Here is a 27,421-nt window from a genome sequence, read left to right as displayed (position 1 = left end):
GAAACCTTCCAGAGCCGCCGCCATCGCGAAGCCAAGATCTGGGGGACAGGAGTCTCTGTTCCGGCACGCCGCCGGAACGGGGAAGTGCCCCCGGAAGGCTTCTCCATCGACACCGCTGCCATCTCCACCGCCATCTTCATCACCGCTGCTGCTCCCATGAGGAGGGAGTAGTTCTCCATCGAGGCTCGGGGCTGTACCGGTAGCTATGTGGTTAATCTCTCTCCTATGTACTTCAATACAATGATCTCATGAGCTGCTTTACATGATTGAGATCCATATGATGAGCTTTGTATCGCTACTAGTTGTGTGCTACTCATGTGATGTTATTAAAGTAGTCTATTCCTCCTGCATGGTGTAAAGGTGACTAGTGTGTGCACCGTGTGGTTCTTGTCGTAGGCTATGATCATGATCTCTTGTAGATTGTGGAGTTAATTATCATTATGATAGTATTGATGTGATCTATTCCTCCTTCATAGTGTAATGTGGGCAGTGTGTGCACTATGTTAGTTCTTGGTTTATTTTGCAATGATCTATTATGCTCTAAGGTTATTTAAATATGAACATTGAATTGTGGAGCTTGTTAACTCCGGCATTGAGGGTTCGTGTAATCCTACGCAATGTGTTCATCATCCAACAAAAGAGTGTATGTAGCACATATGAGAAAGAGTTATTTATTATGCGATCCATGTTGAGAGTGTCCACTAGTGAAAGTATAATCCCTAGGCCTTGTTCCTAAATACTGCTATCGCTGCTTGTTTACTGTTTTACTGCGTTACTACTGCTGCAATACTACCACCATCAACTACATGCCAGCAAGCTATTTTTTGGCACTGTTGCTACTGCTCATATATATTCATACCACATGTATTTCACTATCTCTTCGCCGAACTAGTGCACCTATTAGTTGTGTTGGGGACACAAGAGACTTCTTGCTTTGTGGTTGCAGGGTTGCATGAGAGGGATATCTTTGACCTCTTCCTCCCTGAGTTCGATAAACCTTGGGTGATCCACTTAAGGGAAAACTTGCTGCTGCTCTACAAACCTCTGCTCTTGTAGGCCCAACACTGTCTACAGGAAAAGGAGGGGGCGTAGACATCAAGCTATTTTCTGGCGCCGTTGCCGGGGAGGAAAGGTAAAAGGTACTCACACTCCGGATCTCGGCTACTAAGCTATTTTCGCCGTTGTAAGTACTCGAAGCTATTTCCTTTAGATCCTGCAATTGCAACTTTTTGTTTCTTGTTTACACTAGTTTGGCATAATGGACAAAAATGAGCTTCTTATGCTATTTCCTGATTTAAAACATGGATTGTTTGATGCGAAAATTAAAAAACCTATGGAATCTTATTTGCATGCTGGTAGTAATATTAGTATGAACGCTTTGAACACCATTGTTGCTAATGATATGGAAAATTCTAAGCTTGGGGTAGCTGGCTTTGATGAGCATGATCTTTTTAGTCCCCCAAGCATTGAGGAGAAAATTTACTTTGATGATACTTTGCCTCCTATTTATGATGATTATAATGATAGTAGCCTTTTGGTGCCGCCTACTATGGAGAGTAAATTTGATTATGATTACAATATGCCTCCTATATTTGATAGCTACTTTGTTGAATTTGCTCCCACTACAACTGATAAAATTGATTATGCTTATGTTGGGAGTAGCAATAATTTTATGCATGAGACTCATGATAAGAATGCTTTATGTGATAGTTATATTGTTGAGTTTGCTCATGATGCTACTGAAAGTTATTATGAGAGAGGAAAATATGGTTGTAGAAATTTTCATGTTACTAAAACACCTCTCTATGTGCTTAAATTTTTCAAGCTACACTTGTTTTATCTTCCTATGCTTGTTACTTTGCTATTCATGAACTTGTTTATTTACAAGATTCCTATGCATAGGAAGCATGTTAGACTTAAATGTGTTTTGAATTTGCCTCTTGATGCTCTCTTTTGCTTCAAATACTATTTCTTGTGAGTGCATCATTAAAACTGCTGAGCCCATCTTAATGGCTATAAAGAAAGAACTTCTTGGGAGATAACCCATGTGTTATTTTGCTACAGTACTTTGTTTTATATTTGTGTCTTGGAAGTTGTTTACTACTGTAGCAACCTCTCCTTATCTTAGTTTTATGTTTTGTTGTGCCAAGTGAAGCCTCTAATCGAAGGTTGATACTAGATTTGGATTTCTGCGCAGAAACAGATTTCTATCTGTCACGAATCTGGGCTGTTTTCTCTGTAGAAAAATCAGAAAAATATGCCAATTTACGTGCGTGTTCCTCAGATATGTACGCAACTTTCATTAGTTTTGAGTTTTCTGATCTGAGCAACGGAAGTATTTATTAAAAATTCGTCTTTACGGACTGTTCTGTTTTGACAGATTCTGCCTTTTATTTCGCATTGTTTCTTTTGCTGTGTTGGGTGGATTTCTTTGTTCCATTACCTTCCAGTAGCTTTGAGCAATGTCCAGAAGTGTTAATAATGATTGTGTCACCTCTGAACATGTGAGTTTTTGATTATGTACTAACCCCTCTAATGAAGTTTATGAGAAGTTTGGTGTGAAGGAACTTTTCAAGGGTCAAGAGAGGAGGATGATATACTATGATCAAGAAGAGTGAAAGCTCTAAGCTTGGGGATGCCCCGGTGGTTCACCCCTGCATATATCAAGAAGACTCAAGCGTCTAAGCTTGGGGATGCCCAAGGCATCCCCTTCTTCATCGACAAATTATCAGGTTCCTTCTCTTGAAACTATATTTTTATTCGGTCACATCTTATGTGCTTTGCTTGGAGCATCTGTATGTTTCTTGTTTTTGTTTTTGTTTGAATAAATGATTGTGTGAGAGAGAGAGACACGCTCCGCTGGTTCATATGAACACATGTGTTCTTAGCTTTTAATTTTCATGGCGAAGGTTGAAACTGCTTCGTTAATTGTTATATGGTTGGAAACGGAAAATGCTACATGTAGTAATTGCTATAAATGTCTTGGGTAATGTGATACTTGGCAATTGTTGTGCTCATGTTTAAGCTCTTGCATCATATACTTTGCACCTATTAATGAAGAAATACATAGAGCATGCTAAAATTTGGTTTGCATATTTGGTCTCTCTAAGGTCTAGATAATTTCTAGTATTGAGTTTGAACAACAAGGAAGACGGTGTAGAGTCTTATAATGTTTACAATATGTCTTTTATGTGAGTTTTGCTGCACCGGTTCATCCTTGTGTTTGTTTCAAATAAGCCTTGCTAGCCTAAACCTTGTATCGAGAGGGAATACCTCTCATGCATCCAAAATACTTGAGCCAACCACTATGCCATTTGTGTCCACCATACCTACCTACTACATGGTATTTCTCCGCCATTCCAAAGTAAATTGCTTGAGTGCTACCTTTAAAATTCCATCATTCACCTTTGCAATATATAGCTCATGGGACAAATAGCTTAAAAACTATTGTGGTATTGAATATGTACTTATGCACTTTATCTCTTATTAAGTTGCTCGTTGTGCGATAACCATGTTCACTGGGGACGCCATCAACTACTCTTTGTTGAATTTCATGTGAGTTGCTATGCATGTTCGTCTTGTCTGAAGTAAGAGAGATCTACCACCTTATGGTTAAGCATGCATATTGTTAGAGAAGAACATTGGGCCGCTAACTAAAGCCATGATTCATGGTGGAAGTTTCAGTTTTGGACATATAACCTCAATCTCATATGAGAAAATTATTAATCGTTGTTACATGCTTATGCATAAAAGAGGAGTCCATTATCTGTTGTCTATGTTGTCCCGGTATGGATGTCTAAGTTGAGAATAATCAATAGCGAGAAATCCAATGCGAGCTTTCTCCTTAGACCTTTGTACAGGCGGCATAGAGGTACCCCTTTGTGACACTTGGTTAAAACATGTGCATTGTGATGATCCGGTAGTCCAAGCTAATTAGGACAAGGTGCGGGCACTATTAGTATACTATGCATGAGGCTTGCAACTTGTAAGATATAATTTACATGATACATATGCTTTATTACTACCGTTGACAAAATTGTTTCATGTTTTCAAAATCAAAGCTCTAGCACAAATATAGCAATCGATGCTTTTCCTCTATGGAGGACCATTCTTTTACTTTCATTGTTGAGTCAGTTCACCTATTTCTCTCCACCTCAAGAAGCAAACACTTGTGTGAACTGTGCATTGATTCCTACATACTTGCTTATTGCACTTGTTATATCGCTTTGCATTGACAATATCCATGAGATATACATGTTAGGAGTTGAAAGCAACCGCTGAAACTTAATCTTCCTTTGTATTGCTTCAATGCTTTTAATTTGAATTATTGCTTTATGAGTTAACTCTTATGCAAGACTTATTGATGCTTGTCTTGAAAGTACTATTCATGAAAAGTCTTTGCTATATGATTCAATTGTTTACTCATTGCATTTACATTGTTTTGATCGCTGCATTCACTACATATGCTTACAAATAGTATGATCAAGATTATGATGGCATGTCACTCCAGAAATTATCTTTGCTTATCGTTTACCTGCTCGGGACGAGCAGAAACTAAGCTTGGGGATGCTGATACGTCTCCGACGTATCGATAATTTCTTATGTTCCATGCCACATTATTGATGTTATCTACATGTTTTATGCACACTTTATGTCATATTCGTGCATTTTCTGGAACTAACCTATTAACAAGATGCCGAAGTGCCAGTTCCTGTTTTCTGCTGTTTTTGGTTTCAGAAATCCTAGTAACGAAATATTCTCGGAATCGGACGAAATCAACGCCCAGGTTCCTATTTTGCCCGGAAGCATCCAGAACACCCGAGAGCCGCCAGAGGGAAGCCCTGGGGGCCCCACACCACACCCTGGCGCGGCCAGAGGGGGGGCCGCGCCGCCCTATAGTGTGGGCCCCCCAGGCCCCCTCCGAGGCTGCCCTTCCGCCTATTTAAAGCCTCCGTCGCGAAAACCCTACCACGTTCGACGAAAACCACAGAAACCTTCCAGAGCCGCCGCCATCGCGAAGCCAAGATCTGGGGGACAGGAGTCTCTATTCCGGCACGCCGCCGGAACGGGGAAGTGCCCCCGGAAGGCTTCTCCATCGACACCGCTGCCATCTCCACCGCCATCTTCATCACCGCTGCTGCTCCCATGAGGAGGGAGTAGTTCTCCATCGAGGCTCGGGGCTGTACCGGTAGCTATGTGGTTAATCTCTCTCCTATGTACTTCAATACAATGATCTCATGAGCTGCTTTACATGATTGAGATCCATATGATGAGCTTTGTATCGCTACTAGTTGTGTGCTACTCATGTGATGTTATTAAAGTAGTCTATTCCTCCTGCATGGTGTAAAGGTGACTAGTGTGTGCACCGTGTGGTTCTTGTCGTAGGCTATGATCATGATCTCTTGTAGATTGTGGAGTTAATTATCATTATGATAGTATTGATGTGATCTATTCCTCCTTCATAGTGTAATGTGGGCAGTGTGTGCACTATGTTAGTTCTTGGTTTATTTTGCAATGATCTATTATGCTCTAAGGTTATTTAAATATGAACATTGAATTGTGGAGCTTGTTAACTCCGGCATTGAGGGTTCGTGTAATCCTACGCAATGTGTTCATCATCCAACAAAAGAGTGTATGTAGCACATATGAGAAAGAGTTATTTATTATGCGATCCATGTTGAGAGTGTCCACTAGTGAAAGTATAATCCCTAGGCCTTGTTCCTAAATACTGCTATCGCTGCTTGTTTACTGTTTTACTGCGTTACTACTGCTGCAATACTACCACCATCAACTACACGCCAGCAAGCTATTTTCTGGCACCGTTGCTACTGCTCATATATATTCATACCACCTGTATTTCACTATCTCTTCGCCGAACTAGTGCACCTATTAGGTGTGTTGGGGACACAAGAGACTTCTTGCTTTGTGGTTGCAGGGTTGCATGAGAGGGATATCTTTGACCTCTTCCTCCCTGAGTTCGATAAACCTTGGGTGATCCACTTAAGGGAAAACTTGCTGCTGCTCTACAAACCTCTGCTCTTGGAGGCCCAACACTGTCTACAGGAAAAGGAGGGGGCGTAGACATCAACAATATATTCTCAGAATGCCAAAGTTGCGATCAATTTCTGAATGCCGCAAAACTTTGCGAAGGTAAGACCCCACATCCGTTCTGTGAGGCGTGGCACAGTCTCTGACGTCGGTCTGCTACTTTTATCCGTATCAACAGATACGAAGAAAAATCCTAACGGACGCGTTAGGTACCCGATAAATTTAACTGGGACTCGACAGAATGGTAAGACCTTAAGCGGCACCTGTCGAAGTTTACACCAGCATCCCGAGATCATGTCCAGGGACGTGATTTTGAAGTAGGTTTTTGCGGATTACCACTAGAGCAGTTAACTAGTACCTGATCCGTCAGATGAACTAGCCCCAACTACCATTATCCCTGTACAATATAGAAATTTATGTGAAGAAATATAGAAAGGTTTTAAGTTGTCGAGTAAAAAATAAACAGCGGAGATTTTCCCTGACTCTACGATTCAAGCAAAATCTCGGGGGCTACTGACATAGGCATCCCCAATGGGCCTGCCGATAATAGTACCCGGGGTTTACTGAAGGCCCACTACCCGAAGAATAAGAAGACTCGGAAGCCCAAGATATTGTTAAGGAAAGCTAGAGTTGTAATAGGAAGCATTATTTGTAATCTTGCGGGAGGAGTTAGAAACTTTACCGGACTCTGTAACTTGTACAATACGAATCCCTCGGCTCCGCCTCCTATATAAGGGGGAGCCGAGGGACACAGAAAGCATCGAATCATTGTTTCTCAAACCCTAGTTTTCATATTCGTCGAGTACTTTTCGGCTGAAACCTTCGAGATCTACTTGCCCTCTACATCCAACTAAACCCTAGTCTACAATCCGTAGGCATTGACAAGTTGATACCTTGTCACCAGGCGCCCAACCAACCTCAATCCTCCGCCTATTTATACATCTTCTTGGGGAACCCTGGATACCCGAGCCTCCATCTACGAAAAGTTCCATCGCGGCCGCCATCGCCGAACCCATCTCGGGGGGTTCTAAAGCTCTTCCCAGCACCCTGCCGGAGGGGGAAATCATCGCCGGAGGCATCTACATCGCCATGCCCGCCTCCAAAGTGATGCGTGAGTTGTTCATCCCTGAACTATGAGTCCATAGCAGTAGCTAGATGGTTGTCTTCTCCACTTTGTGCTTCATGTATCGATCTTGTGAGCTGCCCTACATGCATGATCAAGATCATCTTTATGTAATCTTATATGTTTGGTTTGCTGGAATCCGATGAATGTTGAATACTATGTTGAGATTGATTCCATATTCATGTCATATGTTATTTGTGATCTTGCATTCTCTCCGTTGCTAGTAGAAACTCTGACCAAGTGGACACTTGTGACTCCAAGAGAGGGTATTTATGCTCGATAATAGGTTCATGCCTCTAGTTTCCTGGGAGAGTGACTTTATAACTTCTAATGTTGTAGATGTGTTGTTGCTACTAGGGAGAAAACAACAATGTTTTATCCAAGGGTAATTCTATTGTTTACTTTTGAAAGTGCATGGAGCCCCCATGTGTGGTTTTGGTAATTAATGACAATCCCTATGGACTAATGTTTGCATTGAGTTATATTTGTAGGAGTTGTCCATAGGCAATTCTTGAACCATTTGTTGGCTTCAAGGTTGCAATAAGAAGAAATTGATGAAGGATATCAAGTGTCAAGTATGTCTTGAAGATGAAGATGAAGTGAGCCCTCAAGTTACTTCAAGACATCAATATGATGAAGAATGAAGAATGAAGTGCAAGTTCAAGATGAGCCAACTCGAAGAGTTCATAAGCTTGAAGCTTGCCATGGAGAAATGAAGTGCAAGTTCAAGATGAGCCATCTCAAAGAGATCATTTGCTTGAGTCTTGCCATCCATATGGTGATCATGGATATGTGAAGATGCGCCGAAGAAGAAGCTCTCCCATGGTGGATTATGGGGGAACAATCCACATGGTGGTCATGGTTATGTGAAGATGCGCCGTAGAAGAAGCTCTCCCATGGTGGATTATGGGGGAGCAATCCACAAGACTTCGTCAAGCAAGCACAAGCAAGAAAGGCGTTCCATCTTGTTGAGGTCAAGATCGTCGTCATCGAGCTCAAGTGGAATGTGCAAGTATAAGGTTTGCTCTTGATAGGGTTTCTTTCTCACCGGTCTCATAGTGTAGTTGGAGACCGGTTTATAGTTTAGTTGCCATACTATCAAGAGGGCTCTCGAGTGAGTAACTCGATCGTATCGTTCGGAGAGAGCTCAAACCTTTGCATCCTTGCATCATCTTTCTTGGTTGTTATTTGGACCTTATCCATGTGATGTTTTAGAGCTTGTGCTTATTCTCATGACAAGTTCTAGTTCATCGAAAACGGATTTCGCATAGATCACTTGTTGCGTTTTCGAGTTTGATTCATCATCTTTCTTGGTTGTTATTTGGATCTTATCCATGTGATGATTTAGAGCTTGTGATTATTCTCATGACAAGCTCTAGTTCATCAAGAATGGTTTTTGCACGGGCAACTTGTTGCATTTTCGAGATTGGAGGTTTTACCGGTATGTCTTTTTTAGATAGGTCAAACCTTTCATCATTTGTTTCTATCCTCCCTTGTTGGACTATGATGGTTTCCTGCATGATCTTGTAGAGCTTGTTCCTAGCTTCAAAACAAGCCCAAGATCATCAAAATCGGAGTCCGGATGCTAAAGTTATGCCTGTTTTAGTTTTGGTGTTTCTGCAGTTTGCGAGGCCGGATTTTCCGGGCCGGATTATCCGGGCCGGATATTTCAGAAATATCCAGCCCCCTCGAAATCGGCTAAGGACCAGAAGAAAAGCAGCTCTGGACAGGGGCCGGATTTTTACCAGGTTTTGTCCCTGAGGCCGGATTATCCGGGGGGGCGGATTATCCGGCCCTTACTTAGGCCGGATTATCCGGCCCTGTTTTTGCCCAACGGCTCGATTTTCTTGGGGGGTATAAATACCCCCCTTCTTCCTCCTTGGGTTGTGGCTTCTCTCACTCTCTCTCTCCTCCATTGTTGAACTAGAGAAGCTTGCACTATCTCTCAATCCCTCCATGATTCTTGCCCCCATTTGAGGGAAAAGAGAGAGGAGATCTAGATCTACATTTCTACCAATCAAATCCATCTCTTTGTGAGTGGAACTCTCTAGATCTTGATCTTGGTGTTCTTTGTGAATTCCTTTGTTCTTCCTCTCTTATTCCCCCAATAGCTTTTGTAGCTTTGTTGGAATTTGAGAGAGAAGGTCTTGAGCATCTTTGTGGTGTTCTTGCCATTGCATTTGGTGCATCGGTTTGAGTTCTTCACGGTGATTCGTGGAGGTGAAAGCAAGAAGGTTGTTACTCTTGGGTTCTTGGAACCCTAGACGGATTCTAGGCCTTTGTGGCATCTTAGTGGTGTTCTTGGGGACTCCAATTAAGTTGTGGAGAATCTTCAAGGGCAAGGCCTTTGTGGAAATTTATTGGGAGCCTCCAATTAAGTTGTGGAGATAGCCCCAAGCTTTGTGCGGGTTCGGTGACCTTCCTAAGGTCCCATAGTGGATCGAGGACATCCCTTTTGGTGGGAATTCTCGAGGAGAATACGGTGGCCCTCGTGCATTTGGAGTGACTTGTCCTCCACACCGCTCCAACGGAGAGTAGCACTCGCAAGAGTGTGAACTTTGGGCTACATCATTGTCTCCGCGTCACTTCGATTATTCCTATACCCGAGCTCTTTACTTATGCACTTTACTTTGTGATAGCCATCGTGTTTGAAGTTATATATATATCTTGCTATCACATAAGTTGCTTGTCTTGCTTAGCATAAGTTGTTGGTGCACATAGGTGAACCATTGCTTAGAATAAGTTGTTGGTGCACATAGGTGAACCATAGTTTATAGGCTTTGGGCTTGACAAAGTAAACGCTAGTTTTATTCCGCATTTGTTAAGCCCGTCTCGTAAAAGTTTTAAATCGCCTATTCACCCCCCCCCCCTCTAGGCGACATCCGTGTCCTTTCAATTGGTATCAGAGCAAGGTCTCTCATTCTTAGGCTTCACCGCCTTGAGAGTAAAGATGTCGGTTAGGGGATTAGCGCACAATAACTTGTTTATATTTGATGGCACAAATTATGATCTATGGAAATTTTATGTGCTTAAAATCTTACGGGGTATGTCCCCGGACATGGAGCAATATCTTGGCATGGGTTTTTCTTCTCCTAAGGATCCTCAAAATTTATCTCTTGAGGAGGAGAAAAACTCTTGCCTCGATGCTCTTGCTTCTCATGTGTTTTCCACTGTTGTGAGCAATGTAGTTACTTCGTCAATCATGCCTTTTGGGAGCTCTCATGAATTATGGACAAAGCTTCAAGATAAATATGATGTGTCCAATATTATTGAGGATGATTGTATTGCTTCCACTTCCGGCCGTGATGAGTTCTCATCTTCATCCACTTCACCAAAGTGTGTCAAGACACAAGGTAATGATATGGTGAGTGGTGATGAAAATTGCAATGTTGATATTGAGCTTACTATTGATGATTCGTCATCTCTATCTCATTGCAATGCTTCATCTACGGACTCAAACACATCTAGCACTAGAAATGATTTACATGCTTGTGTTGATAGTCCTTGCATATCATGTGTAAGTTGCTTGAATAAATCTAATGATGATATGCTTGCATTGTCTTGTGGCCATGATAAAAATGCTTCTATTTCCTCTAGTGGTTGTGTGTCTAACAATGTAGAGGAAACCAAAGATTCTATTGGTCAAGACAAGATCTTGAAAGGAGCCTCAAGTAACTCCTCATCTTTATCTCACGGTTCTCATATATGCCTTATGGCCAAGGGTTCCACGGTACCTCCTACCATGGAACCTAATATGTCTCGTGGTGATAAGGATGAGGATGAATATGAAGAAGAGGATTGGGTTGTCTCTCTACGCGATAAGGGTAAGAGCGTATTCAAGGTTATTTGCAAAGATAAAATTGCTAGCACTCACTTCTTTGAAATCTTGACTACCGCTATTGAGAGCCAAAAACTTATTTGGATGCATGAGAACACCATTGATAAAAAGGGTGCTCTTGAACGAGAGTATGCCAATGATGTGGCATCTCTAAAGGATGAACTTGAAGAAGAACAAACCACCAAGGAAGCTCTTGAGGAAACCTTTGCTCTAGAATTGTCTAGAGAAAAGGAAAACCATGATAGAGCTCTTGAGGTGGCAAATGAACTAAAGCTAAAAAATGATAAGCTTGTGTTTGTTAATGCTAAACTCCTTGAGGATTTTGAGCAACTCAAAAAGGGCTCAAGGGTTATTGAGAGTGCGCTCACCAAACTCACCGAGTCGCATGAGCAACTTAAAGCTTCTTAGCTAAAAGAGCATGACAACTTGCCTTCTTCCATTTCTATTAATAATGATTCTTGTGCTACTAACTCTACTTCTTGTGAAGCATCTATCTTGAAGGAGAATGATGAGCTAAGGGCTCATCTTAAATTGCTAACTAGCAATTATGGGAAATTGGAAGAAAATCATGGAAAGCTTTCTAGCTCCTATGAGGGTCTTCTAGCCTCTCATGATAGGCTAAAGTTAGCTCATGAGGCTATAATATCTAAGGCAACACCTTGTGAGCCTCATGTGGGTACTAGCACTACTACTCAAAATGTTATATTGCCATGTGCTAGTCCTAGTAATTCATCCACTCATAATATTGCTAAATCTTGTGATGAATTATCTTCCTTGCCTTGTTGCTCTAACAATGAAGGTTCTACTTCCTCTAGTACTTGTGTTGTTACTAACCATGTAGAGGAAATCAAAGAGCTCAAGGCCCAAGTCTCTTCTTTGAAGAACGACTTGGTAAAGGGTCATGAAGGGAAATGCAAACTTGATAAGATGTTAAGTGTGCAACAATCCCCCAATGGCAAGAGTGGACTTGGATTCAACTCCAACAACAAGATCAAGTCCAAGAACAACAAGATTAAGAAGGGTCAATTACAAGTCAAAGACCCGGCCAAGATTGTTTGCTTCAAGTGCAAAATTGAAGGGCATCATGTTAGATCTTGCCCTTTGAAGAAGAAGCAAAAAGGGGAGCGGCCTCAAGCTCAAACTCATATTCAACCTCAAGTTGAAGAAATGTCACTTCCCAAGAAGAATCAAGCCAATGCTCCCATTGTGGAGAAATCTAGTGATAAGAAGGAGAAGAAAATAACTTGCTACATATGCCGCGAGAAGGGCCACATCTCCTCCTTTTGCACTATTGGTACCTCATCCAACTCTATCACCGTTGATGATGTTTATTCTCTTCGTAAGGATGAGGGTGGCAATGTGTTTGCCAAATTTGTTGGTGCTCAAAGTGGTGTCAAGAAAAGAACCATTTGGGTTGCCAAGCCTATTGTGACTAACCTCTTAGGACCCAACTTAGTTGGGGACCAACAATCCAAAACTTGATCAATAGGTGCTTGTTGGAAGGCATTGGAGACTTGGCTACATCATGAAGAATTAAGGGATCTTCATCATTTATATTATATCAAGCCAAGTCTTTTGATTATCTTGCTACTATCATATATCCAATGTTCCTCCTTGCGGTAACATATTCTCAACTCATTTATATTGAAAGTTACTCACCCCTTTGCATGTGTTAGTTTTGTTCCTAACATGTGTTTGTATATGTTGTGCTTCCTAATAGTTTTGCTTGAGAAATCAAGTCTATGCATGTTGGGTTGCACACCATGTATTTGTGTTTGTGTTGGAGCCTCTTTGCATCTTGTTGTATCTTATATGACTCTTATGAGCGATTAATGGACAATCCCATTTTGGGGGAGTGATATTCCTTTGGGAATTTCATGATCCTAAACAATGTGTGTACATGAGGAATATCACTTAGAATTGATATTGCGAGATTATCTAGTCGCTATGTGGTATGTCATCTTCATGAGAAATTCAAATTCTAATGTCCATTAATATCTCGACTTGGATCTTATTTGCCTCTTGTGAAAATAAATTCCTTTTCACATTATGGGGGAGTAATAAACTCTGTGCATATTACAAGCCTAGAAAATGTGAACATTTGAGGTTGTGTCACATAGAATTGATACTGTAAATTATCTCTCTTCTATGTGGCATGTTTGCTCAAACAAGCTCCAATTTGCTTAAATGACTTCATTGCTAATATCTTTGTGGATCTTATTTGTGAAAGTTTTTCTTGGCATGGTTTTTCACAACGTGTCCCTCAATACATTTTTTGGAAAACCATGTGCTTCAAGTTATACTATTAATTGCTTTGCATGTTGGTATGAATACTATTAATTGCCTTGCATGTTGGTATGACTAAATGAAGCTATCAAGAAACTATCTTTGCATGATGGTTAACTCTTATCTTTTACCATATGCTTTGTTCGTTGTAAATATGATCTTATGTATACTTACAAACTACCACCAGGAAATATTTCCTAATACCTCTTGTCCTAGGACAATTGGTAATCAATTATTAGGTAGATATTTGTTGATCATATCTACATTGGCTCTTGTATTTATATTGCCTTATTTATTGCCATGAATTTGTTGTGCTTTGACTCCCATGTGTCTTCCTTGCATCTTATGGATCTAAGTTGTATATTCAAACTTTCTTAGCATTGAGATATAGGTAGCGTGATGATCCTAGTTTTGTGCATTTTGTATTCATATAAAAAATCCTAGATAATGCACCAAACTTGGGGGAGCTCTTCTATATTATTAGAATGCTTAACATCTCTTGATCTTTATCAAAAATTTGGTTTTGGGAGACATAAAATTTTCTTTTTGGTACTTTGTGCCATCATAAAAAGTTTCGAGGGTTTGGTTTATTTGTTAGAACCTTGCTCTCTTGGGAGTTGGTTATCTCATTCCTTTGTGTTTAGGTTTAATTAGCTTCTTATAATGAGATAAGTCTTTGGAGTCAATCTTGTGTTGATTTGATTCTTTGATATAATTTGGACAACCATTGTCTCTTGGTTTATTTGGTGTTTTGTCCAAATTGTATCTTCCTTTGGTTTTTGAAAGTATTGTGCATGCATATTTAATATATGTATATCTTATGGCATGTGTCACTTTCTTTGATCCAATATATAGGGTAAACTCCATCAAATCCTAATTTGGCTAAGATGTGCATGAAATTCAATTTCATATCTATATGCACATAGAATTGTGGAGTTTGTCCTATATGTTGTAGTGTGTCTAACTACTTCGGACCCAATTAGTTTGGGGACCATTTTGCACTTACCTTTGTGTTAGGTACAATGGATATGCATTGAATGCTTGTCTCACTCTTGGAAAGAAGTGGTGACTCAATGGTAACTTGAGGCAAGCTAGGATGGTCAACGAACACATATCTACTACATCCACACCAATGCTATCTTGGTAACAAGTATCTTCTCATGCATATTTTTCTTGTATCCAACCTTATGGTTGCATCTTGGCATGAATCTCTTGATTTCAAATGTTGTGCTTCTTGCCAAAGTCTTAATGAAACCTCTTTATTGTGAATGTGAGTAATTTGAGATGAGTGCATTTGTTGGGAAGTATTTTAAATCATGCTCATGATTCATCCATCCCAACTATGCCTATCTAGCAATTTTGTTGCATATCAATTCCTCAAGGCTCTCACATGTGCAATATAGATGAAAGTGCAAATTTAGTTACTTCTTTTGGTATTCCCGTTTGTGATACTTGTTGCCTTTCTCAAATGCATCCCAACTATCTTCTATCCCTTGTTGATATTTGTGATGTATTTTAGTTGTTTGTGGTTGAAGTTCATGAATGTACAATAAGATAAAATTGAGCCTTTGGCCATGCTATTAAGCAAAAATTCTTATTGGTATATTGCATGACTTCGCCTTGGATATCATACTATTTTTTTTGCGTATCTATTTTATGTGTGCATGTTTCTTTGTGGATAAATATCTTTGTGATATTGCCCACTTAGAGAAACTTATACACATAAGAGATGATACATCTCCTTTTGATATCTTATTTATTTATTGTGTGTTGATTGGTCATGCTAAGCAATATAATTCATTGAAGACTATGATGATGCTTTTTGCTCATCCTTGTAATAGTCTTATATGCTTTATCATGCCTTTCACATATCCTCTTGGTTGAGCCTTTTTATTATGGTGCCTCTTACTTGTTGCTCAACTATTTGTTTGTTGCAAGTGTTTAGCTTACTTTTCTATCTATGATCTATTACAAATGTTTGTGTTTTAAATGAGGGAGTGAGGATTCCATGTTATGCATATTGTATTCAAATGCAACATTTTATTTTATGCATGTACCTTGGGGAGCTTCCTCATTTGATTTAGAACACTATATTGTGGTGATCATTAGAGTTTGATTCACTTGGTATCTTTTGTTTTTGAATGATATTATGGGAGTGATGATTCCATGTTTGTGCACTTTATACTCCAATGCAAATTGTCTAGTTTTGTGCACAAATCTTGGGGAGCTTCCTCATATTATTTAGAGCAATCTTCTTGATCTTATCATAATATCTATCTTTCTTTTGGTATCTTCCTTGTGGTTCATTTGGTTGCTTGCTTCATTTGTTGAAGCTTCTTGACTTTGTTATCTTTTTGCAATCTTTGATCCTATCTATAGTGTGTTTCCTTCCGAATATTCGTCATTGGATATGTGCATTTGATTCCACTCAAATTATGAGAAATGCACACGCTATGGAGGAACTCTCACTATATTGGCCTTCTAAATTTTTCACCCATTTCGGCAATTGGTGCCAATGGGGGAGAAGTTTGGAGGGTTTAAGGGAATTTGGTTATGTCTTTGCTTTGTGCTTAATCATGTGCCTTTATTTCATTGCATCTTGTTGCTTTGCATAGTTGAATATTTAGAGGAAACTCCACTAGGCTTTGAATGCCAATATATGCAATGAAAGTCAAGATCATTCACACATGCATATATTATGGGGGAGTTTGCTCTATATATTCAACTTATTTGTTACTTAAATTCCTTATATAAACCCTCTCAAAGAGATTGTCATCAATTACCAAAATGGGGGAGATTGAAAGTGCATGGAGCCCCCATGTGTGGTTTTGGTAATTAATGACAATCCCTATGGACTAATGTTTGCATTGAGTTATATTTTTTGGAGTTGTCCATAGGCAATTCTTGAACCATTTGTTGGCTTCAAGGTTGCAATAAGAAGAAATTGATGAAGGATATCAAGTGTCAAGTATGTCTTGAAGATGAAGATGAAGTGAGCCCTCAAGTTACTTCAAGACATCAATATGATGAAGAATGAAGAATGAAGTGCAAGTTCAAGATGAGCCAACTCGAAGAGTTCATAAGCTTGAAGCTTGCCATGGAGAAATGAAGTGCAAGTTCAAGATGAGCCATCTCGAAGAGATCATTTGCTTGAGTCTTGCCATCCATATGGTGATCATGGATATGTGAAGATGCGCCGAAGAAGAAGCTCTCCCATGGTGGATTATGGTGGAGCAATCCACAAGACTTCGTCAAGCAAGCACAAGCAAGAAAGGCGTTCCATCTTGTTGAGGTCAAGATCGTCGTCATCGAGCTCAAGTGGAATGCGCAAGTATAAGGTTTGCTCTTGATAGGGTTTCTTTCTCACCGGTCTCATAGTGTAGTTGGAGACCGGTTTATAGTTTAGTTACCGTACTATCAAGAGGGCTCTCGAGTGAGTAACTCGATCGTATCGTTCGGAGAGAGCTCAAACCTTTGCATCCTTGCATCATCTTTCTTGGTTGTTATTTGGACCTTATCCATGTGATGTTTTAGAGCTTGTGCTTATTCTCATGACAAGTTCTAGTTCATCGAAAACGGATTTCGCATAGATCACTTGTTGCGTTTTCGAGTTTGATTCATCATCTTTCTTGGTTGTTATTTGGATCTTATCCATGTGATGATTTAGAGCTTGTGCTTATTCTCATGACAAGCTCTAGTTCATCAAGAATGGTTTTTGCACGGGCAACTTGTTGCATTTTCGAGATTGGAGGTTTTACCGGTATGTCTTTTTTAGATAGGTCAAACCTTTCATCATTTGTTTCTATCCTCCCTTGTTGGACTATGATGGTTTCCTGCATGATCTTGTAGATCTTGTTCCTAGCTTCAAAACAAGCCCAAGATCATCAAAATCGGAGTCCGGATGCTAAAGTTATGCCCGTTTTAGTTTTGGTGTTTGTGCAGTTTGCCAGGCCGGATTTTTCGGGCCGGATTATCCGGGCCGGATATTTCGGAAATATCCGCCCCCCCTCGAAATCGGCTAAGGACCAGAAGAAAAGCAGCTCTGGACAGGGGCCGGACTTTTGGCCGGATTTTTACCAGGTTTTGTCCCTGAGGCCGGATTATCCGGGGGGGCGGATTATCCGGCCCTGTTTTTGCCCAACGGCTCGATTTTCTTGGGGGGTATAAATACCCCCCTTCTTCCTCCTTGGGCTGTGGCTTCTCTCACTCTCTCTCTCCTCCATTGTTGAACTAGAGAAGCTTGCACTATCTCTCAATCCCTCCATGATTCTTGCCCCCATTTGAGGGAAAAGAGAGAGGAGATCTAGATCTACATTTCTACCAATCAAATTCATCTCTTTGTGAGTGGAACTCTCTAGATCTTGATCTTGGTGTTCTTTGTGAATTCCTTTGTTCTTCCTCTCTTATTCCCCCAATAGCTTTTGTAGCTTTGTTGGAATTTGAGAGAGAAGGTCTTGAGCATCTTTGTGGTGTTCTTGCCATTGCATTTGGTGCATCGGTTTGAGTTCTCCACGGTGATTCGTGGAGGTGAAAGCAAGAAGGTTGTTACTCTTGGGTTCTTGGAACCCTAGACGGATTCTAGGCCTTTGTGGCATCTTAGTGGTGTTCTTGGGGACTCCAATTAAGTTGTGGAGAATCTTCAAGGGCAAGGCCTTTGTGGCAATTTATTGGGAGCCTCCAATTAAGTTGTGGAGATAGCCCCAAGCTTTGTGCGGGTTCGGTGACCTTCCTAAGGTCCCATAGTGGATCGAGGACATCCCTTTTGGTGGGAATTCTCGAGGAGAATACGGTGGCCCTCGTGCATTTGGAGTGACTTGTCCTCCACACCGCTCCAACGGAGAGTAGCACTCGCAAGAGTGTGAACTTCGGGCTACATCATTGTCTCCGCGTCACTTCGGTTATTCCTATACCCGAGCTCTTTACTTATGCACTTTACTTTGTGATAGCCATCGTGCTTGAAGTTATATATATATATCTTGCTATCACATAAGTTGCTTGTCTTGCTTAGCATAAGTTGTTGGTGCACATAGGTGAACCATTGCTTAGAATAAGTTGTTGGTGCACATAGGTGAACCATAGTTTATAGGCTTTGGGCTTGACAAAGTAAACGCTAGTTTTATTCCGCATTTGTTAAGCTCATCTCGTAAAAGTTTTAAATCGCCTATTCACCCCCCCCCCCCCTCTAGGCGACATCCGTGTCCTTTCAACTTTACACACATTGGTTAATGCGATAGTTTGTTGCTTGCAACTTTATCCTGGAAGGGGTGCGGACGCTAACCTGGAGGTAGATTATTAGTCATAGACGCAGTTGGATTACGGTCTATGTATTATGTTGTAATGCCCAATACCAGATATCATAGTAATCATCTTGTCATGTATGATCGATATTCTGTCAATTGCCCAGTTGTAATTTGTTTATTCAATATGTTATTTCTTTATGGAGAGACACCTCTTGTGAACTGTGGACCCCGTTCCTATTTTCTTTACTAATAAATTTAACTGCAATCCTAGACGGAGACCACGTAACAAAAACATTGTGTTATTGTAGCAAAATAGATTTGTTGTTGTAGCAAAACCAACCTCATCAGAGACCTCGCCAGAGACAACGCCACCGGAGACCTTGCCAGAGACCTCAACGGAGATATTGTAGCAAAAAGAATTTACTAATGTAGCAAGAAAGCGGAACAAATGTAGCAACGCCTAATTTCGACGCAGACTCGTCAGAGACATTGTATCAAAATAATTAAAATATTATAGCAAAACCACATAACAAATGTAGCAAAATAGATTTCGCCGAAGATTTCGCCGAAGACATTGTAGCGAACAATTTACGCTATATTAGCATAACCTCGGAACAATTGTAATGGAAAAAACTACTATTGCAGCATCATATTTTTTGTAGTAAGATCCTTCTTGTATCTCCAACGAAAGTACAACTATTGTTCGGGCCTCTACCATGGCCGGCACTTCGGCGCTCCCAGGATAGGCGGCCATGGTGCACATGTGGGAGGCATGGCTAAGGGAGGTGTACCCGTGGGGGGGCGTGTGCTCGCGGAGCTAGTGGCCGGCGGCGGGAGGCTCGCGGAGGTGGAGGCCATGGCGCGCTCGTGGTGGTGGAGGTGACGGGGCGGCTCGCAGAGGTGGAGGCCATGGCGGCTATGCATCCCTGCTCCTCACCGAAATATTCCGCCGAAATTTAGCATCCATGGTGTGCGACCGTGCGATCGAAATTCGTGTGAAAATTTAGCTTCCATGACCATGGGAGGCCATGGTGCTCCGGGTGATAAACTCCCAGCCGTAACCACAAGTACCTCCGTCGGCCGCTCGGCTCTCTGCCTGCCCCATAGGTTCGCCCGTCAGCCCCTACACACACATGCCGACTCCTTTTTGTATTTTCTTTCTCAATTTGTTCAACATTTTTCAGCCGGCCAAAGTCAAAATCGGAGCAAGCACACCAACATAAAAGAAACACCCTTGGACACTTTGCAGGTAATATAAGGATGTTGTGAGCACATTGTTTCCTTCTTGATCATAGCATCATACTAACCGCTTCCTCCTGTTCCGCTTCCGTTTCAGTCACGCCGGTCAGCTCCCACTATGGTCCTGATCAAGCTGTCTTGCGATACTTGGGTCGTCTCCATGGTTCTGTGGAACTTGGACCAGCAAGTAAATTTTGGAAGGCAATCTTCAGTACCCACTCGTCTTCTCTGGCTCTATCTTACCAGCCCTGTCTCCTTCCACCACGGAGTAGAAACTAGCAGCTAGCACAGCAGTGTGTCTGCGTCGGTTGGGAAGGAGGCAGATAGAAGAAGCATCAGTTACTAGCATCGAGCAATTACTAGGCCAAGGCACAAGAGGGCCGAACCTAGGAACCTTAGGTTCAGCAACTACAATGTTAGTTGTCTTGGCCGGCCCTTCCCCAGCGAACTACAAACATACCTGGAGATTCAGGCCACCTATGAGCTAGCAAAATGATGTGGAGTCTCCTCTGCAACAAAATTTGATGTGGAATCAAACTGCAAATTGACTAACCAGCGGCTTACTTCAGGACATTTGCTCAAGATTTTTTTTTTGCTGGGACAAAACATTGAAGAGATTAAAGATGTCATAATCAAGACAAAAAGGCAAAGTGACGATTTTAAAAGTATAGACAATTTTTCTGTGCCGTCTATTGCCCATATGAAACAACTTTGCCACTTTGCGAATAATAAATTACATGGAACAAGTTAACAATATTCGTAATCAGGGTAAAAGGAATCAGCACAGTACAAACAACATGGTGGATTTCTAAGTGTTCTTCTTTTATATACAAAGCATTCTGAAAAATTTAATACCATTCCATAGTTCCTCAATATGAGCGTACAACTGTGTGAACAAGTTTCAAGGAATCCAATAGAACATGACATTTTTTCCCGGAAAAATGAAAGCTCTACAAATATAAGCAGAATGCTATGATTAAATCAAGCAAACGACTTGATCTTTATAGCGGATTATGTAACACGGAGAAAAGAGTAAAAAACGAGTAAGCATAAATGTATAGATGTTGATGTGATCATAATAAAAACCATGGAGTTAATTGAAACTTTACCTTTAGGACAAAGAAGGCTGCTTGCATGGTTGCTGCCTAATAGCAGTGCCAGTCTGTTGGTTTGAAGAAAATAATGTGGTAGCGAAGCAATGAAATCCCGTTGCACGAAATGATGGATTGGAAGAACTCTACATCAGCAGTGGAACTCTTAGATCAAAAATAAAATCAGACTGTGAGCAGTCTAAATAAAATCTAAGGTAACAAATTAGAAACCAGAGTAACATCCGAGATGTCCACACCCAGGGAAATTGTTATGAGCAGACAGCTAGAAATTTTCAAAGCCACTAAATAAAAAGATAATTCCAGCTCTATGGCTCATACCTATTCCCTAATAAGTACAACCTCCGGTCCATAATAAGTGTCTCAGATTTGTCTAGATTCGCATGTATCGATCTTTCAAAAAAAGATTTGCTTGTATCTACACACTAAAACGCATCTGTGTATCTAGACAAATCTGTGACCCTTATTATGGAACGGAGGGAGTAGTAGCTAGTACAACATACATATTTGGTAGCTGCTGTGGCCCTTGGGTGCCTTGGGTTGCACAATTCATCTCAAGCACCATAGGTGGCATACCTGATAATACGAATGTCACAGCTTGAGCTCTCAATTCCACTGTAAAATGTAAGATAATTCATTCCATCCAATAAAATGGTCAATACACTAACATCACTGGAAGGGGATAATGCCAGGGACATTTGCAAAAGTGTACCGATGTATATGTATTCAGCAGACAGCCAAACCTGTGGAATTCAGGAGTGTCAGCACCATCCAGGACAAGGCCCGTGGTGTATGTACAGGTGGTGGCCGAGGATCAGCAAACACATGACCAACATGATCAGGACAAACAGAACTTAGATTTGCAATCATAAATAATAGGTGTTTCATATTAGAGTATATAGTATATTATGGTAATACCAGCTTCAGTCATCATAATAACTTGGCACAGTACAAACCTGGCAATGACTTCATATATTGCTGATGATAGACTAGATGCATCCTTATAGATTAACTTTTTTGTCCAATGTGACAAGGCTTTCATATGCTTTGGCAGATACCAGAGATGATGAAGCTAAAATTAGGCCAACACAAGAGCATAACTGACAGCATTAATACTTGCTAAACATAGTATTACAATCTAATCAGTAATCAACTGTCAAACAAATACTCTCAGTTCTACAACTAAATGACGAAAGGGTGGAAATTACACGGCAGATTCAATATCCGGCTGAGCAGGATGAGCATTTGGACTATCTGTCTTGTACGCATCATAAGCCCTCTCATAATTCTGCTTGAGCTCCTCATGGCGCTTCAGTGAAGCCTCGGAAAACTTTGTCAGACGATCAAGGACCGTAGTCAGTTTTGAATGTAACCCTTCCACCGCTGCTACCCCTCCACTTGCTTCCTGCTCATTGTTTTCCAGCATCCCACATTCCTGAGACTCACTCAAGGAATGCGGCTCGTTTCCCATTTTAGTTTGATCAGTCTGATGCTCAATTGAGTCACGCAATAGCTGCATTGCTTCTTTAATGGACTTGCATAACTCATCAGTGGGGAGTGACTCCATCATGGCAAGCCAGCCACTGCATAGGACGAAAATCGGAGGGGAGAGTGCCTGGCGGGGAGGAAATGAGACCTTCCGCTTCCGCCTGCGTCGGTCCTGTGGTGGTTGCAGGATGCACTTCTGGAGCCATGCGTTGAGGGCCTCCACATATGACTTCTGAGCCGTGACCCAGATCCTGAAGGTGGACGAAAAGCAATCCATCTCGTTCAAGAGATGCACTGTCGCCTGACGGTGATGCTCTCCTTGTGGCATCGAGGTTGAACTTTTGACATGGTACGCCAGTGAGATTGTAATGAATTGTTTGTGGTGGCATTCCAGCATTGCTTTCCACATCCTGATTAATCTGCGAAAGGAATGTATGGAATTTCAGTGTTCATGTTAATGTGGATAAGAAAAATAAACCAAAGTATTGCAAATCAATGTGTCCATAAAACATTTTATCAGCCAGATTAAAGTTAAATGTCAGGCATCAGATAGCTTAGCAAAACAGAGGTTCTTCAGAGAATAACTAGTGAATGATGTAAAAAAATTATGCCGTTCTCCTGATTTTCAGTATTGTACTACCAAAAAAAAATCTGGACTAGCGCTGACAGTTTAAACACTTGCATATTTTACACTAAAAAGGTAATATCAAGCATCAACAAGGAACTGCAATTAATAAATCTCCCCAAAATCAATGTAAGGCCATACATATCTGAAAACAAAGTTTGCTACTCCCTTCCTATCACAAATAGATATCGTTTTGGACAATGACATGGTCTTCAAGATGCAACTTTGACCACTAACTTCTATTAAATATATGTATAAAAGCAAAAAAAAATAGCAATATTCTAGAAATACTTCTGGGCACACATTTATACTAGTAAACTTCATGTGCTTTGCACGTTAAGACATTTAACAAAGAAAACGACTTTTAGAAAGTTAAAATGTATCCATATGAATAACTTGAGTATTGGACATTCCTTGATTCATTTACATATCCAATTGTTGGGGTACATGACATGTGTAGGCAATTTCTTACTAAAAGGAAATTAGGGGTATAAGGAAACCTAAGTAGCTCTGTTTGGAAAATCAGTTTTTTCAAAAAGAAAGTATTTACTTCAATACCATAATATTCTAGTGCCCATCCAAGCAATACTGCAGTTTTTCTCCTTTCTTGTTTTTTTTATTAAAAAAAGGATTAGGCCTATTTTTCTAATACTTAAAAAATATAGTTTTGAGGCTACCACGGTATTCAAAACTACAACATTTGTTAAAGCCAGACACCTCAAACTATATTAAACCATCATATTTTATAAACCACATTATTCTCACAAAATATTAAACTTGTTGACTCAAGTAACCAACTCATTTCATTTTCCTTGTCATCTCGTAGATAAAATGTAAGGAAAAAGAGTGAGATGATATTTCCAATATTTAATAAATTTACATAATTGTATCAAAAGTTTTTTTCATGCTTCTATCATGTCAGAAGATATGTTAATTTCTAGGGTTTTGAAAATATTGATTGATGGGGTAAAATGTGGAGTGGACTGTTTAAATGGGTTAGCCTGAAGTTTTTTCGTAAAAAGGTGAAAAAGAGACTATCAGAGAGTTTATAAATATAATATATCGTATGTATGCGGTGGATTATTTTCACCTATAAGACACACTTCCAAAGAACTAAAGTTATGGCATACGAAACCTTCATAAAGACATGAGATGAGATAGGCAGTGCTGGAACCTACCATGTACCACAACCTATCAAGGCTCAACTTTCTCTTTCAGATCTTCCCTATCCATGCCTTGTTACTAGTCTAGTCCAAATTGCTCTAGTCTAGTTCAAATTATCCACAGAAGATCCTAGAGAATAGAAAGTTAACAGAGACCAGGCAATTCAGGTTCACGTGTCGGGTAGTCTGCCGCTTTCTAGAAAAATTGCTTGCCCCTAGATGTAGGTTTTGCACATGCTGAGCCACGCATATGCAGGAGCGAATCCAGCTCATGCTGGCCGTTAGATTCTTCTCGGTGGTCTCTGATGAACGGCAGATGTCGATCCATTCCGCAAAATCAATGGTGGTAGTCGCTCTAGGGATGTTTTGGCGGGAGAACCAAGAAGGAAGTGGTAAATCCAAATTTTGAACTGCTACACTATAGTAGTAAAGATAGAGAAATATGATTTTTGAAATTCCGATTTTTATAATTAAAATGATACATAGTGAAAGCTTTAGAAGTTTGACTGAACTAGTGAAGGCATGACCAAAACAACATGTGCTTTTTTTAACAAGAACAACATGTATATTTTATATGGAAAAAGGGGGTATAAGTGTATAACTTAGGTAAAAATACCCTTGAATGAGCTCGACAAGTTGTGGCTGCAGTTCTCCATCCCTTATTTTCTCAATTCTTTTTGAGATTACATCAACAGCCTGGATTGCAACAGATACCCTGGAATGCAGATCCTTCACAACAGCCCGAGTCTTATCAATCAGTTTTGCATTCAGACCTTGTGCAAATTGGTTCCGGAGAAGCTTACATTTCTCGTCATAAGTCTTTCTGACATTTTCACTTGCCTGAATAAAAAAAAAAGCAGTTTCAACGACTCATTAAACAAATATCAGACATATTTAATGAGCAACCTTCATTTCACAAATATCAGCCTTTATTCTATTACTCGATAGTTAGCATACAGCATGTAATATACAAAGTAAACTTCAACTATTAAACAAATCATTTTTTTACGATTTGTACGGATGAAGTAGTATGTATGCTACATTTTATCAACTCTTCTTCCAAGAGACAGGAGTTGCCAATTAAACCTAGTCTTGCGAACTGCAAGATTAATACGCAAAAAAAAAAAAAAAAATCACTAGAGATCTACAAAACACCAGCCATTTGTGTAGAGAAATCATGAATTCATGATAGCTAGCTGAGAGTTAAGATTGGCAAGTCATACTAGAAGAGCTTCCTTAAATACTGCAAATTTACCTTGATTTCATCATATAGTTTTCTCTCCCATGCATGTAGCCTATCCAATGTAGAGGAATGGCTTCCAGACACCATGGCAAATTCCTCAACAAAATCATTATTGCTATCATCAACATCATCTTGTATCATTGAAGTTGTAAGTCGACTTCTAGATGACGATGATAGCGATGAGACTGAACGTTTCCAAGTAACAACATTTGAAACATGTTGTGCAGTTTCTACAGAAACATAACAAAGAGTATTTCCTCAGGCACATGTTATTGTAGCAATGACGAGAAAATGTCAGTTATACATACATCTTGCTTACCCTGGTTGAGATGAATTTGACGATTGCAGCAGACTCGAAGCGCTGATGCAAATCGGGCAGTAGATTTTCCTGGGGAACCTAGGGTTAAGGGGGAAAAAGATTCATCAAACAATCATAAATACCTCACATAAAAAAAGTGAAAAAATCGTCTTGTCTTTTTGGGAACACTTTGGTTCGAGAGCCCACCAAATGGTAGCTGGTCTTTTTGGCCAAGCCAAATTTTGATATAACCAAGAAACGCCCAAAAATACAAGATCATGTATGATTATCACCTGGTACTTTAGCACATATATCAAGTCTGATCTTCTTTGTCTCAAGCATTCTCGAAACCTCATTCCCAGCTTCCGCTGCACGTATAAAGCGCATTTCAATTTCCTTCATGCTTGACACAAAATCTTTTGCTCGATGAGTGATGAACTCGGAAGGATCTTCCGTGTCTGTGTGTGACTCTTTTTTCTTGCCGCCTTCATCTGCCTTTGCCACAACCTGCTCAGAAGAAGCTCCTTTGTTAGAAGCATCGGCCAACCCACTTGTTTGACCGATCTCTCTTTTTGTTGCTTTGGTTTCCTGCTTCTGCACCGCACTATCATCAACAATATCTGCATCCGAATGCATTCTAACAGACCTGTTTTCTGGTTCTTCACTCAGTGGCACCAGGTCGGCTTCCCATGACTCTCTCAAACCCTTCAACCTATTAAAGTCCAGGGTCAGCCCATCCACATTGTTTGGCGCGGCACTACCAGCACCATCGAAGAAATCCCACTCCGATGGCAGCGGCGGCGGCATCGGTACAAAGGCAGAGACAGGGGATCCCTGCCCCACAAATTCAGCAGCGGACGGATCGACCGTGAATGTCAAAGGAGTAGTTCCCGCAGCTTTCATGCAGTGTACCCTTGCCAGCGGAGAAGCTCGATGCTGCATCGGGGAGCCGGTGCTCTCCGCCGCCGCGCGAGACGGCGACGGCGACGCCATGGAGGAGTGCGACGGCGACCTGCCGGCCTCCGAAATGGAGAGCGAGGACTCGGGCGTGGAGATGCTGGAGGACTCGGCGTGCCGCCGCAGCGCCGTCCCCACGCTGCGCAGGGAGTGGGTGTAGGAGAGGTGCGCCGCCGAGAGCGCGTCCCTGGAGTCGATTGCCCGCTTGATGCGGCGCAGCCGCTCCTTGCACATGACCAGGGCATCTTCGCCGCCGGCCTTGGAGGGCGAGGAGCCCATCGAGGTGAGCTCCGCAAATCTCCTCCCTGCAGACTGTAGGGTACACACACAGTATGAAATCGAGGAAGGTCGCAGTGGGATTTCAGTAGACAATCGATGAATGAGAACAGGCTCGTACCTCGAACCCCAATGCCGGAAGATTTGCGCGCAGGGGTGGAGACAGCAGCTAAGGGACGCAATATCGCGATGACGGGAAAACGGCAATGCCGGAGACAAGCGCGAGAGGCGGAGGAGTCGGGGGTAGTCCGGGCTAACTGTATCCAAGAGCTAATCTACCACTCCGCGGTGGCGCCGCGGCGGAGGAGGAAGTGAGCTCCGGCGTGTCTCCGATTTGGGAAGGGGAAGACGAGGGCATTTCGATTTGCAGCAGCAGCAGCAGGAACAACTTACTGGGCTCACCAAGCCGGCCCACTATGTCCATGTTTGGTGCGGCCTGCCCATTTCAGGTCCAACCATGCATACCATGCATCGAATCCAGTGAGGCG

General features: G+C 41.2%; 1 protein-coding gene across 1 annotated transcript; it reads right to left on the bottom strand.

The window, feature by feature from the left end:
- Positions 1–21,974: 21,974 nt before the first annotated feature.
- Positions 21,975–27,312, bottom strand: LOC127311388 (uncharacterized). The gene is made up of 6 exons (XM_051341812.1): positions 27,055–27,312; positions 25,994–26,969; positions 25,722–25,799; positions 25,415–25,632; positions 24,776–24,999; positions 21,975–22,790 (listed from the first exon to the last, which is right to left on the bottom strand). The coding sequence occupies exons 2-6, from the start codon at positions 26,934–26,936 to the stop codon at positions 22,088–22,090; spliced, it is 2,166 nt and encodes a 721-aa protein (XP_051197772.1). The 5' UTR covers positions 26,937–26,969; positions 27,055–27,312; the 3' UTR covers positions 21,975–22,087.
- Between the last annotated feature and the right edge of the window lie 109 nt (positions 27,313–27,421).

The sequence above is a fragment of the Lolium perenne genome, chromosome 7 (genome assembly GCF_019359855.2).
Source record: "Lolium perenne isolate Kyuss_39 chromosome 7, Kyuss_2.0, whole genome shotgun sequence".
NCBI lineage: Eukaryota > Viridiplantae > Streptophyta > Magnoliopsida > Poales > Poaceae > Lolium > Lolium perenne.
The sequence above is the reverse complement of the archived record's forward strand: the minus strand, read 5'-3'. Positions and strand labels throughout refer to the sequence as shown.

Coding starts and splice junctions, on each gene's coding strand:
- LOC127311388 (XM_051341812.1), bottom strand. CDS start 26,936: ATGGGCTCCTCGCCCTCCAAGGCCGGCGGCGAAGATGCCCTGGTCATG. Junction 25,800..25,993: donor TATATGTGCTAAAGTACCAG/GTGATAATCATA, acceptor CCTTAACCCTAG/GTTCCCCAGGAAAATCTACT. Junction 22,791..24,775: donor CTTGTCGAGCTCATTCAAGG/GTATTTTTACCT, acceptor TTCCTTTCGCAG/ATTAATCAGGATGTGGAAAG.